The sequence below is a fragment of the Indicator indicator genome, chromosome 7 (genome assembly GCF_027791375.1).
Source record: "Indicator indicator isolate 239-I01 chromosome 7, UM_Iind_1.1, whole genome shotgun sequence".
NCBI lineage: Eukaryota > Metazoa > Chordata > Aves > Piciformes > Indicatoridae > Indicator > Indicator indicator.
This window is the reverse complement of record NC_072016.1, coordinates 10,631,445-10,654,631: the sequence shown is the minus strand read 5'-3', so window position 1 is coordinate 10,654,631 and position 23,187 is coordinate 10,631,445. Positions and strand designations below refer to the sequence as shown.

Below are 23,187 nucleotides of genomic sequence, written 5' to 3'. Positions count from 1 at the left end.
CCTGGGGCATGTGGTAGAGTCACCACCCCTGGAGGTGTTAAAAAAAAGTTTGGTTTAGTGTCATGAGGTGTTAGGTATTAGGTAATAGGTTGGACTTGATGATCTCTGAGGTCTTTTCCAACCTGGTTGCTTCTGTGATTCTGTGAAATACGATTGTTTTCATGCTGCTCTCTGGCTTTTACCTATCCAGAGTGGACTGGAAAATGTTAGAGGATTTCTGCAAAAGGTGCAGGCACCCAGGCAAATTTGGACATTTAATTGGTGCAGTGGTGGGGACCTGACAAGGGTGATCCTGGCTGCCTTCCTTGTAGTCGCTGAGTGGGAAGCGGGAGCTGGAAATCTCCTAGGAATCCGGTTTCTTTAAGTACTTTGACCCTTTGGATTGGCTGTGGAGGCTCATGGGACAGCAAAATTTATATGAGACATTTTGCAGTGTCATCTTTTTCTTCAGTTTTAGGAAATGTTGAGGCTGGATGGAGTTCAGTAGGGTGAAAGGGGCAGCTCCCTTGTATTTAATAACTGCTGCTGCTTGTTTCTGAGGCGTGTCAGTTGCTTTACAAAGGGAGAGGGGATAGTTTCTGCTTTCTGTCTGGTAGGACAGTGACCTGACCACAGAGTACTCTGAATAAAGATAAAGTACTGGATATTGTAGAAATCTTGATGGTGAGACCAAATCCTCTCACTAACTGAAACTAGTAATGGCTTTTTGAAGTATGTATATGTAAAAACAAACAACCCCCAAAGAAACACTGCACAAAGACTAGAAATCCTCCAGACATTCACCATTTTCATCAAAAGCAAGAGGAAAGTAATACATTAAATTGTTCACACCTTTTTTCCCAGTTGTCTAGACAGTACTATACTGAAATAACACAGTGTGCCTAGCAGAAGAGGAAGTACTCTTAGGACTGCAGATCCCATGCAGACAGCAAGGAAGAACTGCTGAAAAGCTCCAAAGAGCTATGAGAGCAAGTTGTCCACTCTCTACCTGAGCATTAAGTCTTAGAAAAGAAGAATGGGCCTCACCTCTGCTTCTCTGAAAAAAGGAGAGGAGTGAATTTGGTGTTCCTTCTGTTGTCAGGGGATTGTTCTCCTGGCTCTGTGCTTCCCTGTGTTGCACAACAAGCATGAGATGCAACTTCTGTGTAGGGCTAAGTGTAGCAATGCTGTGGAACACTTAAATACCTCTTGATTCTTCCCACTGAACACAGAGGAGCACGCTCTTGTCGCGCTTTCCATTGTCCCCTCCTGACTCCCAGGCAGGGAGACATCCAGCACTGCCAGGTGAGCCTGGTGCAGAGCTGGAGCCATGTGGGAACTATTCAAGCTCTCTCATCTGGATGGCTCTTAAAAGCAGGAATGAGTGTGAAGATAAGCATCTTACAGACTGTTCTCTTCTCCCTGCTCACCTTCAGGCATAGGATAACATCTTTTCAGTTGAACTTGTGCAATACAGGGAGTGAAAAGCAGAGCAGGACATGATGTGTTTGTATTGCAGGCATCCTAGAATTTTGTAGATCAGAGCTACTCTGTTTATTTCTAATGTGGGCAGAAGATTCAACACCATAACTCCCCTTGTCAGCACAAAGGCCATCACTATTGCAAAATGATCTACCAGGAGAACATTCAAGTGTGACCAGCATAAATCTTCATGTTGGGAAGCACATTTGCAGCATTGCAGTGCTGAATGGTAGATGCCCTCAATGAAGAAGCACATAAAAGTTATGCCGAGTGTCTCCTCTCTGTCAACATCATCTTAACTGAGTAATGATGTGATTAAGGCAGTGTTTTGTGTTTCTCATTAGACCTCTGTGTGTACCTACTAAAAGCAGAGACTCAGATCTGAGCATTTGAGTCATCAGACATGAAGTCTACGATGCTTTTACTTAGATACTGGATGTGATGATGGATTTGGCCATTGTGGAAAGTTCAAAGCAGAGACCTGACTGGGGAGGGAAAACTGCTTCTAGGATATCCTCCAAAAGTAGGGAGTCAGAATCCCCTGCAGTCTTGAGAAGGCTCACAGGTATGTTGAAAGCTCTTCATGCTCAGCCAGAAGAAAGCTGTTGAAACAGCAAGGACAGGGCAGATTGTAAGCAGCCGTCACTGGTTACTACACAGTCTACAACAGATTTATATGAAGTGTTACAGGGTCATGTTTCCCACATAAAACTGCTAAGATTTCCAGGAGAAGTTCAGCTGCTGGCCATCTGCTCCCCAGAGAAAGGCTTAAAACACCCTTTTAACACCTAAAATGTTTCAACTTTCAACAATGTGGGCATGGGATCTGTCACTGAAGGCCCCAGGACCTCCCTCCCCACAGACACCCAGAGGTATTCAGAGCATCACAAGCTGCTTGCTAAAGGAGGACTTGAATCAGAGATCATGGAGGTGAAAAGATGTAATAACCTCCTGGAGGCTCTGCAGGGAGGACAAGGGACAGGAATAGAAACTGAGTTGTCTGTCTTTCTGCCTCTTATTCTGAAGTGCAGTTAAAGCACACCCTGTTCACATGGTGCAATTAGTGGCTACATATGCAGTGGGAGAGCTGTGGGAGGGAAGTCTTGGGCAGTGATGGGATCAGAAGGAGGGAGAGACTGGAGAATGGGATGAGACAGAGGCAGGTGGTTGTGGATATGGAGAGGAGGGAAGCTTAATAGCAAAAGCAGAGGTAATGACCAAAAGGGTCATTACAGCAAATACTAATTTTATTCAGTTTGGAGAATCTATAAATTATTTTAGAGCATGCTCATGACACAACTCAGCCAGTAGTATCCTTAATCTAAACTGAAATCCTGTTGTCTGACATGTTTAGAGCTGTTAATATTTTCCAATCTATTGTGTAAATGGACTCTATTTTAACATTTTGGCAAACAGCTTCCCAGGAAAACCAGATTCCTCCATCACTCCTCCAGGGTCTCATTGTCCAGGGTCTTATTTTTCCTTCCTGTTTCACATGAATGTGCAGAGCTTTGACAATTGCAATTTGTAGTCTTGAAATCTGAATGCTTTCCAAGGCTGTAAGACATCTCTCAGTTTTTGAGACTGACCTTTGATTTCCAGTGACAGCCAGGATGGATTTCTGCAATTTTTTCATGTAGCCCAGGGCCTGACATTGACTAATAGGATTGGATATTCAGCAGGAATGGCAGGAAACCCTTGGTGATGAGATTTATTCATGCTGTCCATGCATAGTTTGAGAACTGTAGAGCTAACTTGCAGTTTGAGGTAGGTGGAGCAGTGTTACAACAGGAGGGAACTCAGACCATTGCTCCTGAAGGCAAAGAGCAGCTCTTTCTTTCAGCTTACCCCCAGATCTGTCTAATCAACAGCAAGAAATCAATGCTGTTTCAATTATTGCAATACTGACATGTAAAGGAATTTTTCTTTTCTGAAAACCAGCAGAGATCCCATTGCATTTGCCTTTTGTTTATCTTTCTTAAGAAAACAGCAGATTCTGCTTAGTTTTACTGGAATAGTCCTTCACTGGCTAGAAATCTATCTATTTATTTATTTATTTATCTAGGTTAGAAAAGTAGCAGGATGTAGCTCCCACTGTGTTTGAGATAGGTTTCTACAGAGCTGTTCTAACTGAACAGGGGGACATGTGAGGCAGACAGCTCATAGGAACTGGGGAACATCTGGAGAAGCTATTTTGCATTCTGGTTAGGTTTTTATGGCAATTCTCTTCTCCCCTGGATACCTGGTAGACATCAGAGACCATCATAACTGTGTTATAGGGACACTGGAAAGCAGGGACTGGGCTGTGGATGCTGAGCCAGGAGGGAGGATGTCCTGACTGCCTCCCTGCAGTAAAACCCAAAGGCAGCACTGATGCAGGATGGCATTTTGCACTTTTTTTGTAATGCTGCATGACCTTCTTCTTTCTGCATGTGCTCTGGCACTGGGCACTCTCCTGGCCTGGAGAGCACCCTTATCCCAGAAGCCATCCAAGGGGGTCAGCAGTCCCTCCCAGGAAGGTCACCACTGAAGGATCAGCAGGCATTTACTTGGCTTCTGAAGTGTCCCTTTCTGCCCCTTAGATCAGCATATGGCCCCAGATCAGGCAAAAAAAGAAATAAGCAGCTGCTTCTCCAGCATTCAAAGCAATGCAAGATCTTAAAACTGATTTGAAAATAAAGGCTTTCAGCTAACAATTCATTTGAGCATAAACATACACTCACCAAAGAAAGATCCTTGGAGAAATTAAGCTGCTGAATGCTTGACCTCCAAAGGACCCCTAAATATAGTATTGTATGCCACATGCCTCTTTTTGTGGGTGAGATACTAAGAGCATATTTATTTATTGGAAAGTGGTTTACAATGTAAGTAAATTAGTGAGTTCCAAGGCTCTCTCCCAGCTGCCAGATGGTGTAGAAGGATGTTTATGGCCACTGTAAATAATTTCATAGCTTAAGACAAATACATTTTAAGAAATCAAGGGCTGATGGCTGCATGTTTATGGTGTGGCTGAGGATTTGTCAATTCTTCCAGAATATGAGAGAGAAAACAAACAGTAGTTCAGATATTAAAAAAAATCATATGAAAGAAAAAAAAAAACAAAGGTGTTCTTCATTCACGGTGCTCTAAACTCAAGTCTGCGTTGCTCTGGCTGAGCTCTCCCAGGTCTCATCAAGTTACTGAGATCAGAAAATGCTCAGCATCCTTCAGGACCCAGCCAATTCATTTTAGAGACTGTGAAGGCTGAGACTTTAATGATTCAGACAGGTTTCCCCTGTGCTGAATATGTATCTGCAGATCACTTTACTGCTGCTGAATGACCTTTGCCAAGGTTGTCTTCAAATGACAGAAATCAGATCCTCCACAGTCAGACGGGCAGCAAGTTGGAGCAGCACGAGGGATTTGCTTTGTGTAGTGGCTAAAAGGTCATAAGGATTGAGCAGCACCGGTAGGCACTGGCAGAAGGGTGGCTCCAGAGGAAAACCTACTTCTCAGACAAAAATAGGACATAGGAAGAAAATGGGGCTGGAAGGAATTTCCTTTTTGAGGCATGTGTGCAGTGAGGAATTAGGAATCGGTGAGATGACGTCAGAGCGTATGTGGGATGCTTGGTATGATTTTTGTGAAAAGTCTCAGTGCCTTGGGGAGGGATGAGCAGAAATGAAGTATTACAGCTGCTTCATTTGAGCTTTAGATCTATTTTCAGCCTTCGTGTGGATGGCAGCAGAGGGCCTGCAAATATCAGCAGAAGCTGTGGGCTGCTTCTGTTGCGGTGCATTGTGGTGGCTGCACGTTCCCGTGCTGGCTGCACGTTCCTGTGCTGCACTCTATGGCAACATATTTTCAATGTAAAACCACAGAACCAGCTGAATAGTTATGAACATTAGCACTGCCATGTGCACAAGGGAAAACTGATGATGATGCCTCTGTGAGGCAGCAATGGTGCTTGCTTTAAAACGCAGCCTATGCTCCAGCATTCAGCCTGGACCTGAAATGCAATTTGGTGATGGGAAGTACCTAGATGCATGAACTCACAAGTGACTTGGTTTTTTTTTGTTGGGTTTTTTGTTTGTTTGTTTGCTTTTTTTTTTTTTTAAAGAAAAAGTGTCCTTTTTTATTACCTAAGAAGTCCACCCAGAAACACCTTTTTTTGGGAGGGACAGAAGACTATCCAACTTTTATAGCAGGACATAATTAGATGGCTTGACACCACAAGGTTTGTCCAGGCTAGTGATTCTATTGCTAACTATGATCCTGTTGGGGGTTGGACTTGATGATCTTTGGAGGTCCCTTCCAACCCCTAACATCCTGTGATCCTGTGAATTTAAGAAAAGATTACTTCTTTTTTTATTATTTTTTTGAGTTTTGAGACAGCAGTGAATCCCAGTGTACCTCTGCCCCAGATCTGACAGGTGGACATTTGTGTACTCTCACTGCAGCAGTGTCATTTTTCACAGTGAGTGTTGCCTGGCACCATTCTGATAATTTTCCTTGATGGTGCTGGATTGTGCAGCCTTGAATTTCGCTGCAGGGGCTGCAAGCTCCAACGAGATGGAGGTGGCTGTGCAGTGCAGACAAGCAGGCAATGCACTGCCACCAGCAGGGCACTGAAATGACCAACCATGGTAGAAGTAAAGAAGCCTGCAAGAGATCAGTGGTTAATCCTGGCTGTGCCTGACTTGCTTGTGTCTGTCCCTTGAATCATTCTCCTCCTGACAATTTCTGGGACCAGCAATATGTATGCTGGTGTTGACTCTGAGGTGGTTTGGCAAGTACTGCAGTGGCAGAGCATCCTCTGAGAGAAGGCATAGCTGCTGTCAAAGCAGCCAGCTCCTGCAGCTCTGCTTCCAGCTGTCTGTGGAGCAGGCAAGCTCAGCAGGATGGCAAAGGCACAAAAACTGTGACAGCATTCAACATGCATTTGCTGAATGACCAGGAGTGCTGGGGAACAAGAGTGCTGACCTGGAAAATAAGCCAAGATTAAGAAATGTCAAATTTCTGGGGAGAAGAGGGTTCCCCAGAGGGCTGAGAGGTGGAGAAAGTAGGCGCTGGAGGTTACTTGGCATGGCTAATTTCAAATGGACCATGAATTCTGTTGTAGCACTAGTGCCTCTGGGGTGGGCCACCCTGACACTCTGAGCTGGGTGCAGAACTGGGTGCTGGGGGGCTTAGGAAGCAGCCAGCAGGAGGACATGAGCACAGAGGTGACTGTGTGCTCCTGAGGACAGAGTAGGATGATGCCTTGTAATCAGCAGCCTTTGGGGAATCTCTTTCATGTTTAATGTAGTAGTGGACAGCATGAAGTGAGCATGTGAGCTACACTGTCTCTTCTGATTGCACCCACAGGTGCTGCAGCTGACTTGACTCCCAGGTGAAGTTGCTGTGTAGCAATGAGCTGGCACCTTCAGCTCTGCAGCAGCTTCAGCTACAGTTAAAAAACCTGCTAACCCCACAGATGTTTTGTTTGTGGTAGATGTAAAAGTGAACCCAGCAGCCATACGGTTTTTGCTTCCTTCTTAAATTCTGCTTGCTTCATGTTACCCATAAATATGAATTTTTAAAGTGCTGCAAAGCTCACTCAGGAAGGAATTTGCATTGCTTGAGTCTGGGAGAGCATGGGTGACCATGGTGGCTTTAACAGACCTGAGTGAAATGCTTCTGGCAGGAGAAAGAAGTGAAATGCTGTGGGTAGTAAATGTATCACCACTCTTCCAGATTCATGCCATGGTGGCCATATCTGCTCTTTTCTCTGGGGATAAGACAGTTTTGTTAGGCTACAGGCATCTCTTCCATCTGTTTCCTAATATCCAGCCTAATCCTGGAACAAGCTGAGACCATTTCCTCTCATCCTATCACTTGTTACTTGAAAAAACAGGCTGATCCCCACCTTGCTACAACCTCCTTTCAGGTAGCTGTAGAGAGTATTAAAGCTTCCCTTTAATCTCCTTCAGGCTAAACAACCTCAGTTCCTTCAGCTACTCCTCACAAGACGTGCTCTAGACAAGGCTCTTGTTTCTCTTCACTGTTAGGTCCTGTTGACCTCAGGACAAGTTGATGTTTATTCCAACAGTCCTGACGAGCCCCATGATTTCCCCATAGCAATTTAGGGACTGAATTCTGCTCCCATTTCTCACTAGATGCCAGCCCCTGTTGGAAATGGCAGGCCTGCCACCCTACAGCCTGATTTTGGGCTGGAGCGGGATGGTGCCAGTGCACCACTGCGACCTAGTGGAGGGAACGACACGTGGCCAAGAGGGATTTCATGGGCATGGCAGCTCCTCAGAGGGGCTGTTTAGCTCCAGAGTCAAGGGTTTAGCTTTGTCTGGAGAGCCTGTCCCAGAGGAGGCAGTGACATCACCAAGTGGCTGTAGCATAACAGACCAGAAGGACACTTGAAAAATAGCTGGGGATGCAGAACCCTTACAGTGTTTGACAGGAAGAATGGAAGAGCTGACAGGGCATATATGCAGCATCTCACCATCTTGACCTGACCCTCTCTTCCCTGTGTTTATCATACCCTCTCTCTGTGTTATGTCTCACTTGGGCTGTAAGCTCCCCTGAGATGGGACTTGCCGTTTTTAACTGCCAGGCACAAGGCACACCTAAGCCACCTTATAAATAATATTTCTGTGCGGAGGAAATCTTGACCCTGGGACATAAAGGGGTGGCTATGGCAACAGCTGCCTGGATGCTTTGTGTCTCCTATGGTAACACTGCTTCAGCCTGGGCTGGAGCAGAGTGTGTACAGCTTCATGGGGCCCTCTATGCATGTATCCACCAGCTTCCTCCAGAGAATAAGGCATCTATGCTCCTCTCTGTTGTTATTTCTTTCACTTTTTCCACTTCCCCCCCCGCCCCCTTGCTTACCTTCATATGAAAAAGAGTTACAGAACAGAAGTACATCTAGTAGTAACCCTTTTTTTTATGTCATGGTTATTAGGATAATTTGAGCATACAGTCTGCTTTTTCTTCTTGCCTGGCTCCTAGGAATGAACAGGTTTCTTTGGCTTTTTTTCAGTTGTGTGCCTTCCCAGTACCATCCTGTGTCAGGCAAGAATGAATGCTAATTGTGAACTCTCCAGGCTTTTGGCTTGAATGACTGGACTACATCTCTGCTTGGAAACAAAGAGAATATTCCCAGTTGTAAATAAAAAAATAAGGCAGACATTTTTAAAGTCAAAGCTGTTATAGTATCAGGAACAGTGGGACTGTACAGAGCATAGTGGAGAGAGGCACCATTTTCCTCTGATAGCCAGGTCCCAGACAGACCTGGGATTGGTACCAGATTCCTTTGAACTGAGAAGGTCCTCAGCACATCACCAGCTGCTTCAGTCCACCAGCACATCACTGGTGCTGGTGATAGCATTTCAGTTGATGTAAGCCCAGAAATTTTTATTTTGTAGCAAGGATTTGATAGTTCTTTACAACAGTTCAGAGTATGTACAGAAAGGTTTACAATAACATTCTCCTCAAATATTGCTTTAAACTTCGATGCTGAATGAGACAGAAGCTGAAGAGAAATGATTCTATTAATGTGATGAGAAATCCTTAAGTTTGGAAGAGTCACCCCTATTCTGGTTACCATCTTTCTAACTCATGTAGATCTCAGCAAGGTTTTGCCTATGATTTGCTGTGTGGGCTGGTTTTGTTTGTGATTATACTCAGTTCAGTCTAATCTCCCAAACTAAGAATGTTGTTCACAACATTCTGCAGCTAAACTTTATCTTTTGCAAACCATCGAAGACTAGAGGGTTGATTAGCTGTTTCCCAAACCATAGAAATATAGCATCAAGGGCTCAGGGAAGCTGAGGGTCAAAACAAAGGCATGGGAATTTAACAGATTGAAACCAAATGAGCAGGTGAATAAACACTGCTGCCCATTCCCAGCCAAACTGGTATGAAAACAACATAAGGAAAAGGTTTAGAGCATGTGTCAGTCAGAGCGAGGGACCTTTGGCATAAGCTGAAATGTTAAATCTTAGCAAAAATGCTTGTGGGGTGGAATTTGTCTTTTTTTGCTTATTAAGGAGTTAGCTGAAGCTCTGGTAACAAGATGCAGCTCTTTAGTTCCTCTAGTTCAGGGTATCAAAATAATTCATGAAGAAATTACAAGCCTGATGGGCATTTGCCATGACAGAATGTAGAAAAATGTATCGAAGAGATGAACTTTCAAACTATGTACCTTGGCACAAATGGGCATTGACTCTCTATTTGATTCCCCCCACAGTTTTGTCCAGCTGTGACAGCTGGAATGACTGATTTAGGGTTACTCTTTCAGGAAATCTCCTTTTCTGCTCACTGTGTACATCCTGTTGCCTTCAGTGGGATATAAATACTTGTTTGGATGAAGTGGGTATTTAAGTGCTGTCATGAAATGCAACAGACCTAAACACATGCTGAACTTTTCTGAATTAGTGCAGGCTGCAATAATTGTGTTAATTTACAACAAGCAAAGTCTTAATTCACTGTCTCCATGCATAACTGGGAGACCACTTCTTGCAGATAATGCAAGATGGACACAGTCTCAAGCTCTGTAGGGTAAGTTTAGGCTTGATCTTAGACAGAAGTTCTTCACAGAAAGAAAGATTGCCCATTGGAATGGGCTGCCCAGGGAGGTGGTGGGGTCGACATCCCTGGAGGTGTTTAACAAAAGACTGGATGAGGCACTTAGTGCCATGGTCTAGTTGATTAGATAGGGTTGGGTGATCGGTTGGACTTGATGACCTTGGAGGTCTCTTCCAACCTGGTTGATTCTGTGATTCTGTGTATGCCAACTCTGGAACATGACTGGGGTGGATGAGATGTAATGGTTGCGCTGTCATTTTGTATGTGTGAAAAATAAGTCAGAAATTTTTTGAGAGCTTCTTCACTTTTTATTCTAAAGTGGAAATTCTCCAAGAAAGAGATGTTAAAAGGAATTAAAACACAGAAAATATTCTGGACAAAATACATAATGTGTGTTCAGACATACAGTTGTTTGATCTTTAGGTGAGGAACCAGACGGAAGAAAGATGATCTGTAAACTTTATTAGTCATGGCTGAAAAAGTGAACCACTTTTAGCAAACTCTTGCTGTTTTCTTTCACTGTTTTCAAAAGTATAGATGTCAATTTGGGGTCTTGAAATAACATTTCAGTTTTGAAAATCACAGTGATTTCCAAACAAGCCCCCAGATATCAACTGGAGAAGTTCTCAGTTCAGTATTTATTTGCTTTTACAGAAAGGTATTATCACTGCCCTTCATAGGTTGTGTGTTCACTGCAAAACATTGTGCTTTTAGCTCTGGTTAGCAAGGTTGCTGTGAGACAGCAAAATCCTTGTGATGTCTGGGCAATTTCTCATTTAACAGTGCCTTTGGGCAGCTTTGCCAAACCAAATAGGACTGCAGCAAGCAGCATTGCTTGGTTTCCTAAGGTAAAGGGGGAAGACACGTTGGTGTTAATTCAATTCAATAAACAATGGTGCAGGACACAATGCTGGGCCTTGGGGAGACGTTGGCAGCAATGAGGTGGTTGGTGGTTTGAATTCTCCCAGAGCAGCTGGCTGTAAAACTGTCAGCAGTGGCAGGAGCCTTTCACTGTAAAACTTGGGGAGAAGTTGCAGAAGGAGTCATCATCTCCACACCTGCATTAAGGCACAGGGATAAGTGAAAGCAAGTGAAAAAGCATAAATGCAGGATACATAAATAACATGGGAAGAAGGAAGAAAGCACTTATTTTGAAGAAAATTACTGTCAAATGATCCAGGGTATGAAGGGATGTGTCTAATATATGTTAGGAACTGGCTGTGGTCACTGAAATGTTATGGAAACATTTGCACAGTAACATAAAGAGAACTGGAAATAGAATTGTTTGAGGTCCCATAGCAATCTGCAACACAATACATGCAGGTAAAGTTGTGGGGGTCAGTGCTGCATTCAGTGCCAAACTACTGTCTTAGCTGAATGTGGCAATTTAGGCTGGGTGCCTTTAAAAAAAGGTGAGATAAGAGAATCAAAATTTCTAGGAGGAGAGGAGAACAAAAGGGATAGTGCCGGAAGCAATGAAGTCACCAGGTATGAGAAAGAGGGCTCTAGAAAGTTACTAGACAACCACAGATATCAATTACTGCCATAGTTTCCCATGAAGAAGAAGAAAAACCCACCTTTCCTACAGAGAAATTTCCATCTTAAGGAGCAGGAAGTACAAGATAAAGGAACAAATGACAATCTCCAGGCAGAACTGGGTCTTGCACAGGTAACTAAAACAAGTAATAAAAGTCTTGCTAGCCGTAGAAAGGGTAAGAGGAAATGTAGGAAAAGAGAGAGGCAGGACTGAGATTAAAATAACACCAGTATGGACCTAAAAATGACACCTGTTGTTTTCTAGGGGGATAATAATAGCTGATCATGGAGTTTAGCAGGCCTGGGGCAATGGAGGTGGAAATGATTGCATGGAGGTGGGAGTAAATTTCAGACACTTCATGTGCATGAGTGGGAGATAGACTAAGGAGTGAATAATGGAGATTAGATGGTCTCTATAAAACCCAAGGCACATGGTTTCTGCTCAAACTGTATTTCTTTGACTTCACGGGGAGTTAGAAAACATCAAACGGAACACGCATGAACACAATAAAAAGAGTCAGACAAGGAGGTGCTGACGTCCAGAAGTGACTGTGGCAGTGGTTATGCACATCTTCAACCTGAAGGACATACATCAGTCTTCAGGACTGCTGAGCTAAGGAGAACGAGTTTAGCCCAAATGAAAATCCTTCCTGAACAAAATCCAAAATGTGTTGTTTCTAACACGGATGTTGCCAGCACCCCGCAGACTCTCTCTAAGCATCAGCTGTTGTGCAAAACAAATCCACAACTGTAATGCACATCTAGAAGTTTGGTTCTTCATAATCTACTGTCAAACTCTTCCAGAAATTCATGTTTGCTAAGAAAAACAGTAGCTGATTTCAATTTTATGAGGCTAGTTATACTCTTTGTGCTGTTTCACATGTGCAAATCAATGTGACATGCTTCCACATGTTAGAATTGTATGAATGCTATGAACCAGGCTGGTTCAGAGCATTTTACTACATGCCATGTGCCCCAAAACCACAATTTTATCAGTCGGTACTCAACATTTACCTTCAACTATAGTCTTATTCATGTATGAGATTGCATGCTTTCATTCCTTAGATGAGGAATCCTCTGCCAGAGGAGTCTTCTATTGCCTTGGACAGCTTACTCCATCGCACGGTGTCCAGTCTATAAAATAAGAACATTACTTTTTTGTGCCTCCCACTCACCATGTATATATCCTTTATGTTTACTTGGTGAGGAGTATCTTCTGCTGCAGAGCCCAGCAGTTGAATCCTGCTCTCCAATGCCATGTGCCTGTCTCTTTTACTGTCTCTTAAAGAGCAGTCTAGGCATCATACACATGCAGCTAAGTTCAAGTGACATTGTCTGTCGGCTGTGGTTTTGCAAGTGTTCCTGAAAGTGCAAAAAGAGAGGAGCCACAGCAACAAGAGCAAAAGGTAGGAGATTTGTTTGAAATGGGATATTTATCCTGTCAATGAAATAGAGACAAGCACATATGCAGGTATTGTGTAAGCAGGTATTTACTTAACTGCTGTCTTTGTTTTGATGTGTTTTCAAGGAGAAGGGATGGTTGATCTGAGACAGTAACTCAGACAGTTTGATTTTTTTTTTTCAGTTGCTCATAAAGGGAAATGTACTTTGTTAGAAGCGAATTCCTAAATATATGGCAAAGGAGATTTTTAGTCTGAATCATTCCTTTGAGGGATTTTAAACATTTACACCCCACATGCCACAATAATGCTCTGAAAGTGGCTTCACTGTATGATCCAAGAGGCTGCATTCTGGTGCCTGATGGTTTATGGCAAATAAATGGAGCGGTCTTGGATCACATGAATTCAAGATGTAACAGTAACAAGCAGGGAGGGAATGGAGAGCCCTGTGTGGAGCAGAAGCGTCTGCTCTGCAGCATGGGTTTCTGCAGCCTTATACTGAGTGTGGCAGACCCCAACTTCTCCAGATCTCACATGGAGAGTACAATCTTGCAAGAAAACAAATACTTTTACGAGTGTCTGCTCAGAGACATCGCCAGCAGGCTCTTTGGACATGCTCTGTGAGTGGAGCTTTGCCTCCTCTTGATGAATGTAAATGTAGCCTCAGCTCTCTACACTTCTCAATTTTTCTCTGTTTACATAGGGGTGGTTTTCACTCTCCCGTTTGCTTTAGTTCCTCCTGGTACAATGAAACCATTAAGATCCCCGTGGCAGAGACCAAGTGAGCCTAGAGCTCTCTCTGTCCCACAGTGGTGAGACGTCTTTAATGTCATGAGTACCGTAGGCTGCAGGAAGTGTTGTTTCCAGTTGCCCTTTGATTTGAATTGGCTTTGGAACTCAGGGCTGCAGAGTGGTCCTTCTCTCCCCAAACCCAGTCACAGCTGCTCTTCTTCATTCTAGTGGAGGTGATGCCACACACACATCAGCAAGCTGGTAACCAAACGGGTTTGGGAATGGATATTGCTCCTTGCCCTTAGTCACAGTCATCGTTATTTTAGGAGAGAGAAATAAGAATATAAGTTGTTTTCGTTTTACTTGAATTTCAGTCCTTGGTCACCTTAAAGTACATAATGAATTGAACTATAAATCTATAGAAATGATTCTGGCTTTTCCCGTGCTCAAGCATGGTCATTCCTGAGCAGTATACATCAACTCACTAGGACTGAGTCAGCAAGGGAGCAAAGACTGCTACAGCACAACAGAGGTAGAGTTGATGAGGCAGGCAGCCAAGCTGGGATTAATACCTGTGCTCCCACAGTGAGGAGTACAAGGCTGTGAGTGACAGAAGGTTTCCAGAAGCACAGGTTTATTTCATGTCTTATAACTGGTTGCTTTTCCCAATTGCTTTTGAATGCAATGTAATTTTACCCTGTGGTACACCTGCCTCAGACTTTAAACACATCTCCCTGCAATATCAAAGTCTTCCCAAAGTGACTATTAGCCGCATAAGTCTGCGGTAGACTGTGGAGGAGATAGTGCAAGGTTCAACGTGTCAGAAAGCCAGCTGCCCTCCCTGCATAGCCCTTTGCAACAGGTAACACTGATGGTGATAAAAAGAGCCTTCATCATCACTCCTGAGTAGGAATGGAGCCCCTTCAGCATGGTGGGAATAATACAACATGCATGCTTTTTGCAGTTATACGTTACAGTATACATCCTATTGCAGCTGCACATTACTATATGCATCCTTTTGCAGCTGTACATTTACATAGAGTGTTCCTGTAGGGGCCACTGACTTCCCTACCAACCTGTAATTTAGCATCTTAGTCACTGAAATTATACATTGTGTACCAGTACTCACTAAAAGTACTATGACTCAATGAAGTCAAGGATTAAGAGAAGAAAAATGCTGTTGTGAAGAAGTAAAGCAAAGACCAGAAGGAAGGAAAAACATGAGGGTTTGCACAGGACAGGAGGGAGCACATCAGCACAGTTCAGACCTTACTAATTTTTTCACTCTTTGCTTAGTAGCTGAGGACAGGAATGTTCTCCGGATGCAAGGAATCACTAAGTTGTTCCTTGACTTATCCAAATTCCTCTCACCTGGGAGGGAAAATCATTATGAAAGGGAGAGATTCTTACATTATTAGTCTGATTTCCCATGTTTTTAGGTTATTCTTTTATAGTAGTAAATGTCAAGATTGGTTTATTTATACTAGGTCTTCCACAGCTCATTCTAGAGAGTGGTTGCAGCCCTGATACAGCCCTGATACTCTGGAGACTTACAGTCCATATGAGGCCATAGGATTGCACCAGTCTCAGAAAACTCATCAACAGGAGGTCTGTGTCCCTAGAGCTTGCAGTTAAATACTGGGTTCTGCTAGTTTCCAGCTCCTGTGTGTATGCATGCTGAGTTTGCTCTGCTTTCTCAGATCCTTTACAGGTGTGTGAATGCTGGCTGCTTATGACCTTGGAAAGTCAAGACTTCAGGCAGTAACAGACATCACTGAAAAAAGAGGAAGGAAATAATGATTTGACAGTCTGACAGCAACACATCCCCTTTGGGTTTGTGTGGGGCTGATCCCATCTGTGCATGCTGGTGGTTAGAAGTGTGTTTGGATGGGCACACAGCTGTATTTGAATGTGTGTGTATGCAGTATCTGTAATGAATAGGTATTGTACATATTACACTTGTTTAAGGAAAAGATGATTTTAAGACATCATTTGGCAGTGGTTCACGAAACTGATGTAAGTGAAATAGTTCTCGTCTGGAGGCAGTGATTGCAGCTGCCTGTGACTGCTTACCAGCACCTTGTAAGTGCTGTTTTAAAGTGTTACTGCAGTCACTTTGAGCCTGCACGAGGCAGGAGGCTATTCCATGCCCTCTGAGCAGGAAAAATGAGAGGTTTGAAGCCTTCGGTTTGAGGAACATACTTCAAGTCAATTTTCTGTGCAAAGAATCAGCTGCTGAAAATCTAAGTTTTTTAGATAAGCCACTCTAAAGAGGAGGAGAAAACAGAAGATGGCAGAACTGCTCAAGTGCCCTTCGTTACTACTTTGCAGAATTATTTTTGCTTACTTTTTTTTTTCTTTTCCTTAAACAATGCCAGCAAAAGATACAAAGGTACTTGTGAAGTGAGGCATCCTTTACAAAAATTCAGATTCTCCAACTGAGGAACAGAAAAAATTATATTAAGTAGAAACCCTTTTCGCTTTGGCTATGTCTGTGTTATACCACAAACTTTAAATCTCTAAATCCAGCACTAGCATCATAACTGCACTGGTGCAGAGCTCAGCAAAACCTCTCTGAAAAGTTCTCTAGGCAGCCATCCTGCATTGTGGCCAGCTTGCTGGTCCTACCTCAAAGCTTGTTTGAATCTTGCTCTGATGACTCAGTGGGAGTCATGGTCTTCACTCACAAATTCATCTGTTCTCACCCAAGGAGGTCTCTCACCAGTTGACTTTTCTCAAAGAAACACTGCCAACTGCCTTGTACAGGAAATTTTATAACCTTGAATATTTATTAAGAAAGGATGTTTTCTAAATTCTTCAGGCTGATGCTGGGTGGTCCCCTCAGTAACAGGCCATTGGACCTATTTTGTATTTTACAATCTCATCACATAAAGTCATTCTGTCTTTTTGATGTGTGCTCCAGGTTTGTCTCTGCAAATATAAATGTGCCTGAACCCACTCCTACATGGAGAGTCCCTCCCTTGTAAGCATTAAAAGTCAGCTGTAAATGTTCGGCAGCAGTAAGAGTGTGCTGTGGGCCACTTGGTTCATGCTCAGCATGAACAGCTTGGTCAGTGTTTGAAAAGTGATAACTGAAGCTTTAGTGGAAGAAAAAAACTCATTCCTGTCCATCTTCTAGTGAAAGAAATGGCTCAAAATCACCTCATTTGTTTCACATTTCACCAAATCATTATTTCATAGCCCTTGATTATTATCAGTCATTCTGTGTAAAATGGCATTCCATATTTCATCCAACTTTCCTATTACCCCAAAAGATGAATCCCATCTTTGTTTTACTTTGTAGTCAATGGGATTTTAATTTTCTTTCTTCTTTGTCTATTCTGTGATTTATAAAAATAGAGATCCCTGGAGCAGGCAGGCATCTCTTCAAGACTGACCTTTCTAAATGTTCCCAAACCTGCTTCAGATACCAGTAAACTGCAATCTTTTCTTCCATGAGTGTTTGCAAACATTAATGAACTAAATCCCACAGTAAATCCCATATCCCTCATGTCTTTTAACTGGCAGGGGATCTGAGCTACCAATGGATTTAAGTAAGAGAGTTGTATGCATAACCCTAGTTTGCTATCACTGCCACGTGTCTGGGCTGCAGAAGAGCTCTATCTCTCTTAACCTCTTTTCAGATGGAAAAAGATACTTTGTCCAGCAGCCAAAGGGAAATGCAAGCATCCTGGTGGAAAACAAGCTGTTTCAAAACCCTGGCTGCAAGCTACCCACACATCACAGTTGTCAGCCAGGCTGCACATGCATAGTTACGGGGAATAAAACAGAGAGGACCTTCTGTTTCTATTCAGAAAGGTCTCTACCCAATCACCTACACCAAAGGATAGTCACCAGCTGCCAGTATTAATTTGTTCTCCCATGTAGGTTTCCAGCCAAAGGAGAGTCAAACAGATCTAATTCTATCCAGCAGGAGCACTTGCAATGCAAATGCTAGCCCATATATTACAAAGCATTAATGCAACCCAGTTCTATGTTACTTGGGGTAATTTATGATTTCATTTATTCCTTCTTTAATTAACTCTGGGAAGAGAAGTTGAAATATCAGTATGGGGAAGCTCACATATTAGACACAAAGCCCATTTTTATTTTGAGACTGTGCTTCCCTTGTAATAGCAGTTTATTTAAAGAGGAGCCTGGAATAATCCAGTTTAAGCAAAGCAAACAGCTCCACTGAATCCAAACTCTGTGTGGGTGTGCTCTTGTCATGGCTCCCAGAAGAGAAGGGCAGGAAAGGCATTAGTCAGAGCACAGATATTGCAGGAGGTTTGGTTATTCAGTAGCTGGCATTTTTCCTTGGTGTACCAGCACCAAGACACTACTCTGGCTGCATCCCTTTGGGAAAATCCTCAGGTAACCTGAGATGCTGCTCTTTTGCTGTCATAGAAGAGAATCCCAAGGGTATGTGGCCAGAAGAGGTGCCCACTATAAGGGCCTAGCAGATGGGTTGGGAACTAGTCTTTGCCCCCTGACTCTTCCTGTTGCTCCTCTTTGCGCTATGTTTGAGGCAGGTTCCATGCTGAGGTCTGGTGGTGTTGCTTTGTGCCACCTCTGGAGGGATTGTATTGCATGGAGTGGGCCCACCTCAAACCATTTGGACCTGGGTTTGAATCAACAGTCTTCAAGCATAGCTCCTGCAGAAGAGTCAGTGTGGGCCACAGCTTATTATCAGGTTTTCAGAGGGTAACTCATGTACTCAGTTTTCTCACAGCGATGCTTACAGGCTTCTTAGAGTTCAGAAAGACAGGCATAAGTCTAAATCTGTGCATTGCCTCAATTTGCTTTTCATATCTATTTAAATAATCATTTTTTTTCCTCAGGATATTGCTCTTTAAGGTTTCTATGGCAACAGTGTCATTAAGGATAGGTTGAATAAAAGTAGTTTAGGCCATAAAGGTAGGTCATTATGTTCCTTAGAAAAAGAATCAAATACATTGATGATTAGATCTTGAAACAGTGACAAAGAGTACAAACTGCAATTCTGTTTCCACTGGTGGATTTGAATGTGTGAGCAGCATCTTTCTTTGTTACACGTCCATGGATTTGATTTTTAATTATTCATAATTATATAATGAAATTATTATTAGTAATATATATTATTATGATTATCATAACATGATTATTATGATATGAGCATAACATATATATTACTATGATTAAATAACATATGATTATTATAATAAACAATCATATGTTATTTATAGAAATCTGCATATCCCCAAGTTCTGCACTATGAAATCCATATCTGTCCTGATTTGCAGTAAGCACTAGAACACTAATGACTCCTTATATACAGGAATATTAATCAGACTTCATATGGTGATAAATAAATTGGAACTGAATGTAGCATTTGTTTTAAAACAAAAGCAATATTTAGTTAGATATTTATTTCTTGGTTCTATGAGAATTTCAGAAGACAAGAGGGCATGAAAACTGGGAGGCTCTATAGAAATGGGTGGATAAGTTCAGAGTATATTTCAGATATTTACCCTCTGCTTCCCCTCTCCAAGGAGAGCCTCCCCTGGTGAATTGCTCCTCTTTGCACTATGTTTGCGGCAGGTTCTATGCTGAGGTCTGGTGGTGTTGCTTTGTGCCACCTCTGGAGGGATTGTATTGCATGGAGTGGGCCCACCTCAAACCACTTGGACCTGGGCTTGAATCAAGATTGATTTTGAGTCTGCCTGCTCAGAAGTTGAAAATGTTGGTGCTGGTGGGGAAAGTACAAGAACAGAAATCAATTGCAGATACATTTTATGATGCTCTACTTCCATATTTTAAAGGGGAAAATTTATTAACGGCAGCAGGTCTCTGATGGTCCCTGTTAAACCTATCATTCCAACCAGTGGCGATGTGCAAACTCCTGGATGTCTTCATTTTTTTTGACGTGCCCCTTGTTTGTTTTCTCTTTCCCTACAGACAGTGAGATCATTCCTCCTGACTGCCTGCGGCCACGCTCCTTCACCGCTATCCGCCGGCCCTCGCTGCGGCGGGAGACAGAGGACACACGCCTCTCCGTCAGCCTCTGCGACCTCAACCTGCAGGAGGAGACCTTCCATGTGACGGCCACCACCTGCCCCATCCCGCAGAACTCCCTCAACTCCCAGCATTCCCACCTTCTCCCCTCCCAGCTGGAGAGTGACCTCCGCTTCCACCATCTCCGAGGACCCCACGTCAAAATACTCGATGACCAAACTGTGGCCCGTCTGGAACACGCCCGGGAGGAGAGGACTTTGGTTTTCACCAGCAGACCTCTTCGGATCAACGAAACCATTTTTGTTAAAATCAACAAGTCCAACGCCGTGCGCATGGGGACACTGTCCTACGGGGTCACGTCCTGTGACCCCAGCACCTTGCGCCCCAGCGACCTCCCCTATAACCCCGAGTCCTTGGTGGACCGAAAGGAGTTCTGGGCGATCTGCCGAGTCGTGGTGCCCCTCCAGAGTGGAGACATCCTGGGATTTATGGTGAATACGGATGGTGAGCTGCATTTGAGTCACAACGGCGCCAGCACTGGCATGCAGGTCTGCGTGGACTGTTCCCAGCCCCTCTGGATGTTCTTCGTTTTACATGGTGCCGTCATGCAGATTCGATTGTTGGGTATGTTGGACCTTCTTTTTCCAAACTTCATGCACAAGAAAGCAAGGGGGAATACATCGGGGGGGGGGGGGGGGGGGGAAAGTGGAGAGGAATATGGTTCCCTCCCTGCTCTAGGATCAGGTACAAATTTTGGGTTCATAAAAGAGAAAAAAAAAAGCAAAGCCAAGTCACATATAAAGCACATGGATATGTGTTACAAGACTTGGCTTACCTCTTTGTACTTCTCTAGCATCCTTCACTTGATAGTCTCAAAGGTGTTTTCAGATAATGAATTAAGCCTCAGAGATCTCCATTAAAGTGCAGATGATTTACTGCTGACCTAGGAGGAGCAAGGAATCCAGAGGAGAGTTGCTTTAGGCTGAGGACATAGTCAGCAGGAAAAATGAGATGTGATGCCCTTCTTTGTGTGTTAGCTATCTGTCACGACTGATTGCCCAAAGAGGTGGTGCTTCTGCTTTCCCCAGGCTTGTATGTGCCAGGCAGGTTAGCAAGTAGAGAGAAAGGGCTGAGCATCATGATTGTGACGGTGCACAGAGTGGGGCACTGACCAGCTAAACAGGAAAGGGGTTTGCTTGTCCTCCAGCTCTACTTAAGGCAGTGTAGCTTATACAGGGTGATGCACCTCTGGAGAGCTGGCCTCTTTTCCTTGGTATTTTTGCTCTGTTTTTAAACTCTGTTAACTGAAATACTTCATTTAAATGTTGAAAAGTCATGGTTTGAAGGTGTGGAGCAAAAAGCTTTGAAATAGCAGTTGCACAGGATCAACTTTTGTGTGTGTGTATTAGACACAAGTGTGGGATGTGTTTAGTCCTGAATTTGGACCAGATCATGATTCTGCTGGTGTCAGTGTCAGAAAGCAAACGATGGGTTCTGAGAACATGGTGTAATTCCTGGTGCTTCTCTGACTGGAATTTATTTCTTATTTATGATATATTTACATTCCTTTTTGCTTCAAATCCTCAGTATTAAAATTTTTCTCTCACCCAAAAGGAAACTCAAAAGCCACAAACACCTCCCTTTTTTTAGGATATCTTTGAAGACAAATTGTGGTGAAAACATACAACTGTCTGCAGGGTCCAGTTCACCTTTGTCACACTATGATGTGCTTAAAGTTGACCATAGCCCTGTGCTGTGAGTGTTTTGTGGCTGCTAAAGGCTGGCAGATAACAAATGTAATACTGCAGTTTATTTCCAGGAGCTCAAGACTCAATCCCTGATAATTCCCCCTGATTACATTTGTTGTGAATACTGTATATAATCCATGGCTGGCTCTGCTTCTCCACCAACCTGTCACAGTGATGGTAGGTGAAGGCAAACAGATCCCAGTGAAGTAGGAGATTGAATGTGCCTGTATGCATTAGAAGGAAAACATCCTTAGGTCATTGAACTGCTGGTAAAACTAAGCAATTAACCAATGCTTCTTTTCATATGAGATCACTACTTCTTGACAGTTTTGTACAAAGCAAATTCCCTGCTTGCAGTGAGTCCTGAAACAGGGCAGTGAGGATGTGACTCACCAGAGGAACAGATTCATGTCCTCATACAGAGCAGGGACCTGAACTCAGGCTTTCTGCCTCCTGGGCAGACCTCCAGCTGCACATACCCTATGCATGTCCTCCCTACCTCCCAAACAAATACACTCCCAGTGCATGTTTTAGATAAATCTGTGTTTGGGTCTATTAAATGAAATCTGCTGAGTTGCAAAACTCCTCACCACGTAACAGAATTTTTCTGGCCTTGATCACTTTCAGAGAAGCTGAAAATAGATTTCCAGTACAACAACACTGCAGTAGATTCCCAGTATCAGTACAGTGCACTCCCCAGAGAAGGGCACTGAGACTCTCTCAATGCTGCACATCTCTGCAACTGCAGTAGTTGTGCAGATCAGCAGTATATTGAGAGAAGGCAAACAAAATAATGAATTCCCTTCTCCAGCTTTTGCAGCGTTATCAGGGAGCTGATGTGCACTATTTGCACTGCAGTGGAACAGATTGTGGTGCCTGCTGTAATATCTGTCATTATAATATTAGAACATGTAAAGAAGAATATTAAGTGTTCATCTTTCTAATGACAAGCTCCATCTTCACAATGCAAATGAGTAATTTTGTGTGATCTGTCTTTTGTAGTCTGAGTTTGATACCACAGTAGAAGACATGTTTATAGTCATCTTTTCCCAGTTTTAATAGAAAAAGTGAAGTTCCATATCCTTGAAAGAAATGAGAAGCAAATACTGCAAGAGGCACAATTGTACCAAACCAATCTTAAATAGCAGATGTCATTCTATTTCTAGGGACATACCATTATTAGATTAATCAAAGCAGTAGTGTTAAGGGAACATCAGTGTTACAACCAGTTATAAAATGAAATTAAAGTTGCTGGGTTTGCTTCTTCTCCAGATTTTTCGTTTCATTTGGGGGATGAGGAAGGTGGAAAGCAGCAATTACACCCTAGAGAAGGTTTGAGTCAGAAAACAAGATGGCTTGGGTTGCTGATCACTGGATAGTACATTTCACACCTTGAGATTAGTTATTTGGTCCTGAGTCAGAGCAGGACCAAGATTGGGTCTTTCCTGACTTACAGCTTTACCTCATAGAAGCTGACATTTCCTGAGTGCAGTTATTCCACAGTGTTGGGGGTACAACATTGCCTAATCTAAATATCAGGGGAGACCACCTCTGCCCAGGCTGATGGTCTTACAGAACTGTGCAAGAGAGGAGAGCAGTGTGGACTTGGTTTGATAACAAAGAATTCTGACTTCTATTTCCATCTTACCAGCCTGGCATTACGTACTGGCAATACATTTGCAACAGGAGAAATAAAAATGCAGAAAATTAAGATGAAGTTGGAAACACTATTTGTCTTTATGTCATCCCAG

General features: G+C 43.2%; 1 protein-coding gene across 1 annotated transcript in view; it reads left to right on the top strand.

The window, feature by feature from the left end:
* Positions 1-23,187, top strand: part of NEURL1 (neuralized E3 ubiquitin protein ligase 1) — a 165,540-nt gene that overhangs the window by 129,417 nt on the left and 12,936 nt on the right. The window contains exon 4 of the mRNA XM_054382490.1: positions 19,632-20,312. Within this exon, the coding sequence (XP_054238465.1) occupies positions 19,632-20,312 (681 nt within the window). The remainder of the gene's footprint in view (positions 1-19,631; positions 20,313-23,187) is intronic.